This window comes from Macaca fascicularis, chromosome 10 (genome assembly GCF_037993035.2).
Source record: "Macaca fascicularis isolate 582-1 chromosome 10, T2T-MFA8v1.1".
NCBI lineage: Eukaryota > Metazoa > Chordata > Mammalia > Primates > Cercopithecidae > Macaca > Macaca fascicularis.
The window spans coordinates 100,894,665-100,904,974 of NC_088384.1; the positions used below are offsets into that span (position 1 = coordinate 100,894,665).

The 10,310-nt window shown below is 49.0% G+C and overlaps 1 protein-coding gene across 2 annotated transcripts in view; it reads right to left on the minus strand.

The window, feature by feature from the left end:
* The window catches only part of RIMS4 (regulating synaptic membrane exocytosis 4), a 57,561-nt gene that overhangs the window by 46,066 nt on the left and 1,185 nt on the right, over positions 1–10,310 (minus strand). Inside the window, exon 1 of one of the 2 annotated variants that reach the window (XM_065523198.1) lies at positions 9,848–10,289. The exons of the other annotated variant lie outside the window; for it this stretch is intronic. Within the exon in view, the coding sequence (XP_065379270.1) occupies positions 9,848–9,869 (22 nt within the window). The 5' untranslated portion in view covers positions 9,870–10,289. Of the gene's footprint in view, positions 1–9,847; positions 10,290–10,310 lie in introns of those variants that run through there. 2 annotated transcript variants of the gene reach the window in all.

Below are 10,310 nucleotides of genomic sequence, written 5' to 3' on the forward strand. Positions count from 1 at the left end.
ATAAAATCAAGCGACTTCTGCGGAGAGTCCAGAGAAGAAGGTACATGTTAAATTCTCCCTTGAGCCGGGCGTGGTGGCTCATGCCTATAATCCTAGCCCTTTGGAAGGCTGAGGTGGGCAGACCACCTGAGGTCAGGTGTTTGAGACCAGCCTGGCCAACATGGTGAAACTCCATCTCTACTAAAAATATAAAAATTAGCTGGGCGTGGTGGCACACGCCTATAGTCCCAGCCACTCAGGAGGCTGAGGCAGGAGAATCACATGAACCCAGGGGGCAGAGGTTACAGTGACCTGAGATCATGCCACTGCACTCTAGCCTGGGCGACAGAGCGAGACTCCAGCTCAGAAAAAAAAAAAAATATTCTCCCTTGCTGGAGCCACACACCTGACTCCCCTCAGGGCCCAGCTGCCCAGTTTGGGGGTCCCTCTGCTAGGACTAAGCATGCCCAGTAGAAGCTGGGCACAAATGGTAGCTTCGTGAGGCCAGATGGCTCGGGGGTGGCTCGGCCAGGGCTTGGGTGGGCCCCAGAGGCACCTGGTCCAGTCTTGGTGTTGGACCCAGGCTGATGAAAGATGCTGCTCCAGACATTTGCGAGGAACTAAATTTCATTAGAGGACCCAATTAGTGACATATCTTTCCACCCACTCTCAGGTGATTCCAGGTGGCATTTACTAGGAACACTGAGTGCTGGAGATGAAGGGAGCAGACTTGAGGCCTCAGGTGCTGCAGGGTCCATGATGGCTTCTTGGGGTGCGTCGGGGGACGGGGAGAGACCCTGAGCTGTGTATCCAGAAACATCAGTGCCATAGACCTCCTGCGAGGCTTCAGGTGAATTGAGATTGCTCTCTGGGCCTCAACTAAGATAGCCACAGTAGATGACCTCAGAGGAACTTCCAACTAAAATAATGACAGCTAACACTCTTAAGACACTTCTACTGCGTACCAGGCTCTCTACCAATATTTATTCGTCTAATCCTCTTGACACCTTCGAGGTGGGAAGGGGCTATTATAAGCCCATTTTAAAGATGAGGAAACAGGCTCAGGGAGGTTAAGTGACTTGCTCAGAGTCACACAGCCAGTAAGTGGTAGAGCCAAGATTCAAATCCAGGTTATCTGGCTGTGGAGCTCATTACTTCCACCATGCTATACTGCCTGGTGCAACCCAGCTTCTCTGGAACTCTCACAGTGCCTGGCACAGCAATGGGCACCGCCATCAGTGCTCAATAAGAATTCAAAAACAGGAAAATAAGAAAAAACTGGTAGCCTGAAAGAGTGTGATGGCGGCTTGTGGGAGTGGGACTGGATAGCTGAGCAGGAGGGAGATGCCACGTCCTTGGATGTCCTCTGGTGCTGTATGGCTTTTTTACTATGTATCTATGGTATCAGCACTAATAACAGCATAAAGCATTATGAAAGCTGACAACAGTGCTTGTACCAGGGATGGGACAGGAGGATCAGAAGACAGGGGTGCCCAGGACACTTCCCACTGGATATTTTTCATGTGTTTAAAATGTTGTAGCATCTGCATATATTACCTAATCCAAAAAAAATACTTACTTTAAAAATTATCCAAGGACCAATCAAGCAAAGATCAGCTAGAGAGAAACTGGCAGGAGGGGGAGCTCTGGGGATGAAAAATAACCATCTAGGGGTTACCGCAGAGTTGAGGGAGACAAAGGAGGAAATGGAGGGGCCTGTACAAGTGTCCTTCCTTCTCTGGGAGACTCCTCGTATATCTAAATCAAGCCCACCAGACTCTCACTCTGCAGGCAGGGATACTGAGGCCCAAAGAGTCAAAGAAAAGTGGGTGTAGGAGACACTGAGACTCAGCGATGAACAAAGTCCTTCTCTCTTTACTCCTAACGCAGCCTTTTAGGCTCCACTGTGCACACAGTAAACATCACATACCTAGACCAGAGCAACGAGGCCTGACACCAGCTGTGTGCTGCTCCATCCCATCCTTCCTCCACCCAGATGTGCATATCACATCATTTTTACAAAGTCTACAGGAAGAGGAAGGGCAGCAGCTTCCACCACTTGGATGTCTTCTACGTGTTGTACACACATTCTCCCGAATTCTCACAAGGTATCTCTAACTCCATTTTGCAAAGCACAGGCTGAGGCCTAGATCAGTTACATACCATGGTCAAGATGTACAGCTAGAAAGGGCCATTGATGCAAACCCAGGCCTTTGGGCCTCCCAAGTCCGCTCATTTTTACTCTCAAGCCACCCCTCACAGACGGCATTTCCCATCAGTTTAGGACAAGTCCCACCTGGAAACTATTTGTAAGTGCCTTTGTCTTCACATTCTGAGTTGTATGGGGCTGGGTGAGAATCTCATCACACCATAAGGTTGGGCCCCTGCCTCCAACCTGAGCTAGACCCCAATCTTCCCTAGAAAATTACCAGTGACCCCTTTCTTAGAAACATCTGAATAAACGGACTCAGTAAATTCCCTCGGTAGCATTACCCAACACTTTGCACCCTTTACATCGATGATTCCTTTAATTTACTTCTTCCCAGTAGAGGCTTCTCCTCAAATAAACTTCCTGGTTTTAACACACAGCCCTCCCTTTTCCCAATGCAGAAAAGGGACTATGTCCTGTTCTCGCTGGACAAAAACAGAGCTAGACCTGAATCCTCAGAATTCCCAGAGCTGTCTGGGTCCAATATCCCATGCAATGATATCGTGGCCTGATGCATTGCTCATTTTGACTCATTTATCATTTGTACAAATGACTTCCTGGAGGCTTTATGAGGGCCTATGTGTTAAACCCGGCGCAACGCAGGCAGCAGCTGAGACTCATTTGGATCACAGACTCTGTGACGGAAACAAGAGGGCCTAAAGACCGTACCCAGGACTGAATTTGTTACCCAATGTCCCAGCATCTAAGACATCAGGAGCCAGGAGACATCCCACGTTGGCAAGACCCCTTCAGTTCTCTCCAGCCTTTTCCTCCAACCCAGTGGTTCTCGAGGTAGGGTCCCTGGATCAGCAGCATCCGTATCTGCATCACCTGGGAACTTGTTAGCAATGAAATTCTCAAGTCCCCCCTGCCCCAAAACTAAATAAGAGACTCTGGGTGGGTCCAGTAGTCTGTGTTCAGAAGCCCTCCAGAGGATTCTGAGGCTCACTCAAGTTGGGCGGCCCTGCTCTATCTAACCCATTTAAACTGACAACAGCCACTGTGACAATTGCAGCTGCTACCAATGACTGGGAACCTCCTATGTGCAGAGGGTTAAACACACACTCTCATCCATTAATCCTCATAGCAAAGGACACCTTATTCCACGCATCCAGCTCTGGGCTAGGTGCGTTGTGTGCATGGTGTCATTTACTCCTCACTATAACCCTCTTTAGTATTATTATGCCCCATTTTACAGATGAGGACACTGAACCCCACAGGGTTGAAGCAACTTGCCCACAGTCATACAATTCGGAAGTGGCAGTTAAGATGAAAATTCAGATTGGTTGGATTCCAAAGCCATGTTCTTTCTGTCCATTCATGGAAGTTCCCCAGGGTCTCTCACACCTACATCGGTTTGGGTCAGGTGAGATTCGAAGAGGGGCGGAGGCAGGCAGGGTGAGGAGAAAGAACCCAGCCTCAACTCCACAGTGCCTTCCAGCTACAATGTGAAAGGAAGCCGCGTTATGCATTTAAAGGCACAGCCATCTGTGCCGAAGGAACATAAAAAACAGGGATTCAGGAGGCATCAGTTCTTGGCCTCTCTATAACTTCACCCAGCTGGGGGCCTTTTCTTTTCCTTCTTTGGACCTCAGTTCCTGCACCAGATAATCTTTATCCTCTACAAGGCTGAGATAAATTTGCCCCCTTCTCTGATCTCATCTCTCTAACCACACTGGTCTGCTTTCTATTCCCTAAAACTCAAACTCGCACTGAACTCAGAGCCTTTGCACAGCTATTCCCTCTACCTGGAACACTCTTCCTCCTCATATTCCCATTGCTGGCTCTTTGTCATTTAGGCTTTATCTCAAATATCATCTCCTTAGCCTTCCCTGACTACCTTACTTAACATTATCTCCTAGCCCATCATTGTTCCATTTTCATTCCACTTAACAGAACCTGAATTCTTTAATTGGTTACCTATTAATTGTCTGTTTCCCCCACCCCAGTTTCACTCGTTCCCCAATATTTCCCTAGCACTCTAGCACCTAGAACATTGTTCAACACTGAGCAGCTCATTAAATACTAGCTGAATGAATAAATACCAGAAAAGAAAACCTGGACTCAGAGGTCAAAGCTCTGGATCCTTAATATGTGACCTTGGCAAGCCACTTCGCCTCTTTGAGCCTGTTTCCCTACTTGCTTCATGAGGAAATGGGCTAGATGCTCTCCAAGGGTCCTTCCAAGACTGGAAGTCTTGGAAAGCCAGACCTGGAAGCAGCCCAGCTGGTCCATCCAGAGAAGGCAGCTGGCCAGGGTCCCAGCAGCAGCTGCCCTCTCCCCACCCCCATCCACATCCCTGCCCAGCCACGCCATCATCTCACTCCCCCGTCGCAGAAACTGTTAATGAAGTGCGCACTGCTAAATGCAGTTACAATTACGGGGGCTAAGAATAAGGCGCTGACATCAGCCTCCTCAGTTTCCGAGTGAATCAGAAGGGGAGGGGGGAGGAAGGAGAAAAGGGGAGGGGGGGATGGCGCTCTGGAGCTGTCAAGTGGAAATAGCACAGCGTTAAATATAATCCAGCATTGGCCTACATCAGTCTGGAGAGGCAGGTGATGGCTTGGCCCCCAGGGCCAGGGCAGACAACTGGATTCTTCAAGGAGGCCAGGCAGCCATGGCAGCTGAGGGCCAACTGTGACAGGGATCATCCAGGAACCAATGGCCAGGAAGGCCCTCCGACGGGTGGGTGGATTGTAGCAGGGTGTTAGACCCTGGTGGGGTACATCACACCCAGGCCTTTGCCACCTGCTGTTCTGACAGCACAAGCATAGCCCCAGGAGCTTACACAGTCCTGTCTCACCCAGGATCTCATTTCATGCCCAGAAGCAGAAGATGGCCTAGAGTCAAACACACTTGGATTTGAATTGCCACCCTACAACCTGAGAAAGTCACGAATTCAACTGCTCTGAGCTGCCTGGCTTTCCTCATCTGCAAAATGGGTACATCTGCAACAGCAGCTACCCCTTCAGGTTGCCATAGGATTCAGTGCAATCACAGAAAGCACTGAGCACAGCCAAGCAAGCCCATCAATCATTTTATTTTTATAATCCTGAGATGCTTGAACAAAAATAATTAACCCTTTTTTTCCCAGATGAGGCTCAGGAAGGTTAAGAGATTTGCTTGAGGTCAGAGCCAGAGCGGATTCAAATCCAAGCCCAGTTATTTTTCTAATACAAAAAGGCAGTGGAACTGACAAGGAGCGCGGAATGGGGGAAGGTTTATAGTGGGGGAGATACTGCACCCTTTTGAGCACATTCACCGAAAGTGGCACCTTTCCAGCAATTTTTAAAAGACACGATGAAATGATGGTTGTTACGGCCATAGTGAAAAGACACAGAGAAGGCAGAGTAGCAAAAAGTCCCTGGGACAGGCGAGAGGGTCGGCAGAGGGTGAAGGCTTCCTTCCATTCTCGCTCTCCTCCGCACCTCTGCCCGCACCCCCACTCAGCCTTCAGTTGGAATTGGCTCTGCCTCTGGTTCTAGCGGGGAGTGGGGAGGGACACAGAGCCGCATCCTGAAAGGGAAACAAGGTAGATGGACCTCTCTCTCCCTTCCCACCAAACAGAACCAGGTGGGCCTACGGCAGCTGCAAACCGAGGAAGCTGGAGCCAGGAGTCTGGGGGCTTGGGGATGGGGAAGGGGGTGCCTAAGGGAGAGAGAAGAGAAGGAAAGAGCTCTGATAGCACCAGAGCAGACCTGCAGACCAGTGATCTGTACAATGGGGTAAGGGGTGAATCCTCATGCACCTGATTTTTCTAAGATCATTCTTTCAGGATAATTTGATTAAAATAAAGTGATTTGGGCTGGGCATGGTGGCTCATGCCTGTAATCCTAGTACTTTGGGAGGCTGAGACGGGAGGATCATTGAGTTCAGGAGTTTGAGACCAGCCTGGTGACATAGTGAAACTCCATCTCTACAAAAAAAAAAAAAAAAAAATTAGCCAGGGGTGGTGGTGCACGCCTGTAGTTTCAGCTACTTGGGAGGTTGAAGTGAGAGGATCATTTGAGCCTGGGAGGCAAGGATTGCAGCAAGCTGAGATCGCACCACTGCACCCCACCCTGGGCGACAGAGTGAGACCCTGCCTCAAAGTAAATAAATAAATAAAGTGGTTTGTGTCCATACTCTCACCCCACCCCTCAACTTGAACTATGGGAACAACTGGTTCAATTTTCCATCATGCTTCAGTTATCCAAATCTAGAAGAGTTCTGCTCAGCTCTGAAAACATTAAGAAAATGGGAAGGGGGGTGTGGTCAGGAGGAAGGGAGATAGGAAATGTCCTGCCCTGGAGGGTGAGGATGGGAGTGGAGGCTTCAAAGTGGCAACCTCATGCCTCCATGTGGTCCTGATCATGAAGGATATTTTAAGGCCTCCTCCCTCATCCACCCAGCCAGTCTCCTTCTAGGGCTGAAGGATTCATTCCCACCATCTTAGAGGGAAGGGGTGAGACAGCAGGACATTTTGTTTCCCAGAAAAAGCTCAGGTCAAATTTCAAGGACAAAAGTTAGCACTTGGTCTGGGAAAGAAAACTCTGCCAAATGGAACAAAGGGGGAGGGGGAGAACTCCAGTGAGGTCACTCCAGGTGCCTGGGGGTGTGGGGAGAAATTGGAACTCTGATTCTCCCTGCCAGGATCTGTCTGGCAGGATATAGGTATCGCCGCCTCATCACCCAGAAGTACTCAGACCACCCCCTACATTTCCCCTCTGTCCAAAAATGGGGAGCGGGGCGCTGTGGTACTAGTTTTTGGATCCCATTCACTATCCCACCCCGCCCCCAGCCCAACAGATTTGGTCTGAGCGGAAGAGGGTGGTGCCGGGAAGGGCTTTCCAGCCCAGAGATGTGGCCCAAACCGCTAGGAGAGGGACCGGTAGCTGGCTGGTGTTGCCATGGCAACTTCCTCCCTGCGCTGGATCGAAGCTTCCATCCTATGGGCAAATCAGAGCTGGCTGCTCCAGCTTCTCCGCCCTTCTCCCGGGCGGGAGGGGGAGAACTGGACGCTGAAACCACTTGGTCAGGCTCAGGAACACCATGCTCAATTCCAGACCCTGATGTAACAACCCCCTTTGGCATCTGTTGGAAACTAGAGACACCCCAGCTCCCCAGCTAGGCCCCAGGGCAGAGTGTCAGGGCTGGGACTGTAGATGTGATTGGTGCAAATGAAGTGGTCAGGAAGAGCAGGGAACCAGTGGCTGTAATCCTCCCCACCCACTTGACTGGCAGGCGAGTCCCCCAAATCCCTATGTTTAAGCCACTTCAAAGAAGGAGGGCCCAGCTCTACCTTAATAACTACAACGCTGCAATAAAAAGTATTGCAATTATATTAAAATTATAAAGCTAGCATTTTGAGAATCAGCCTTCTCCCCTCCCCAAACCCACAGATTCTTTTCTATGGTCATGTTCAGAAACAACTCTTTCTCAGTAACAAGACAGATAACAGCTAACATGTATTGAGAGCCTACCTCATGCCAGGTACTGTACTAAGACCTCTGCACAGCACAAACAGCATAATAGTTCATTAAAAGCACAGATGCTTGGGTCAGATTGCCCAAGTTCAAGGCTTCATTAACTCACTTCCTGGCTGAGTGACCTTGAAGGAATTAATATGTCTGTGCCTCAGTTTTCTCATCTGAAAATGGGGATGTTAACAGGATGGCAGTTTCATAGGCTTGCTATGAGGAATGAGTTAATATATTTAACATGTCTGGGAATATGTCTCGCACAAAGGTAATCATTGGTAAAATGTTAACCCTATGCAGTCCATGTTATTATTTTTCTTCTTCCTTACAGATACGAAACTGAGGCCACATGTCTAACTCCTCCCCAATTGCAAACCCAGTGCCAACAAGGCTGGGCAACAAAACACACACACAAAAACGCCCCCAAGCACATGTTTCCCTAAAGCCCCAGCATCCTTGTGAAAGAGGGCAAAAGGAGCATCTCATGAAATAAGTTCAAAGTGCACGAGGGAAGATAACCCTTGAGAGGAATTCTATGAACCAGTAATGACCAGCATCCTGGACCCACAGGGGGTGGAAAGAGGTGTGAGGAAGGCTCAGCTTCCTGTGCCCACCCCAGTGGCCAAGGATCTCAAGTCCAAATCAGGAATGAGCTCTGCCCCAGTTAAGGCTAATAAGAAAAAGTCTCCTTCTCACACCATTTCTCAGGAAACTAGCAAAAGGATGGCAACTAAACCCTGAAGATGGCTCTGGCTCAGTCTGGTTGGAAAAAGATGCATTCGGCATGAGTTGGAAGCAGCAACAAAGGGGAGGCTCCGAGATGAGCCAGAGGCCTGTCAGGGACACATTTCTGAGACGGAGCCAGCAGAGACAGATAGGCATTAAGAGGACCAGGGGAGGGAGGGGAGAAGAGGCAGGTGGAGCCACGCCTGTGTCCAGTATGGGAGAGACCATTCCATTGCTTTTAGAAATCAGTTCAGCGCAGTGCTGTTCTAAAAGAATAAATCCAAAAGGCTTTTTTTTAGGAGAAAATTAATGACTTTAAGGAGAACGAGAGAAATTAAGCACCACACAACGCTGCCTACTTCCGACTTTCACCAGACATTCATTATTCTTCCGGAAATGAAAGTTGACTTTCTCCCTCCCCCTCCCAAATTTGAAGCATCCCTCAAGAACAGACAGTGAGCACAAGATGCCCAAATCAAACTCTTGGTCACCAGCCGCGCCCCCAGGCCTCCTCACCTGGGAAATATTTTCTACAAAGTGAGGTCTGGATTTCTTAAAAATCCTCTTTCAGAGGGAGGGCTACTGGTTTAATGGAAAGAGAACCATAAACCTGATTTTAGTCTCAGCTCTGTGGCTGCCTCACTAGATGACCTTGGGATATATTACACACACACACACACACACACACACACACACACACCCATTCCAGGGCTTCAGTCACACACATACAAACACTCACACAAATACACACACACACCCCCATCCATTTGCGGGCAAAAAGGGGATAGACAAGATGATTTCTAGGTCTCTTCCAAGTGAAACACTAAAGAATTTCAAGAAGCCTGCTGGAAAAAACAAACATGAGTGGACCTTTAAAAATATCATTAATACTACATGAAGTTATCTGTTCTGACTTAAGTGAAACCAGAGCAAGTTGCCTGCAGCCTGCAATAACCAAGGTGTTTGACCCATGACACAGGGTTTGAAGAAAAACCAAACCATTCCTGCCTCTGATGCTCCTACAAACCCACGGTCCTGCCCAGACCGGCTCTTGAGACCCAAGTGGCCTGCTGACCACTCTACTGTGTTGAGGAGGCCCCTACTTCTTCCCTCCTTGCCTTGTCCAGAATAATAATACAACCTCCCTCAGCTACATCAAGGCAGAAGTTAAACCTCTGAGCCTCAGTTGTTTTTTTCTGTAAAATGGTGCTTGTAAAAATGGTAAAATGTCTCTGCAGCAACCATCTTCACCCTTACCCCCATCCCCACCTCCAGGTCAATAGAAAGATAGGTCTACTGGGGATCTGCCTCACCCATCATTCACCAGTCAACAAATTCTTCTGAAGAACAGGCAGGAAGACATGACCACCACTTCATCCCATGATAGAACCTTGGTTGCCAGGTTGATCAGACAAGGGTCCCCAAAGACTAAGTCTAAACCTGGGCCCAGGAACTTCCTAAAACCGTAGGCTACCTTTTGTGGATGGTGCAGACATGCACTTCGGGAGAGACAGTCCATGGTTTCCTCAGAGACTTGAAAGTGCCCATGAAACCATTTTGCTCCTCCAGCACATACGCTCCTCTGTTTTGTGCCCCCATTGAATTCAAATACTCTTGGATTTTCAGCTCACAAAACACTGAACTCCACCCTCACACCATACAGAGCCTTGCATCGATACGATGATCCCCATTTCAGAGATGAGGAAATCCAGGTTCAGGGGTGGCATGACTTGCCCAAGGTCACAGCTAACAAGTAGAGAATGAAGACTGGAACCTGATTCCGATTCCCAATCTGGCATTCTTTGAGGAACTGTCACCCAAGCCCTCTAGCTACCCCACCTGTTGGTGGATTCCCTTCCTCACCCCAGAACCAAATCCGGAGCGCTCATGTTCCTTCTGCCGGGTCCCAGGGCCCTAAAGAGTAGGTTTCCCTACAG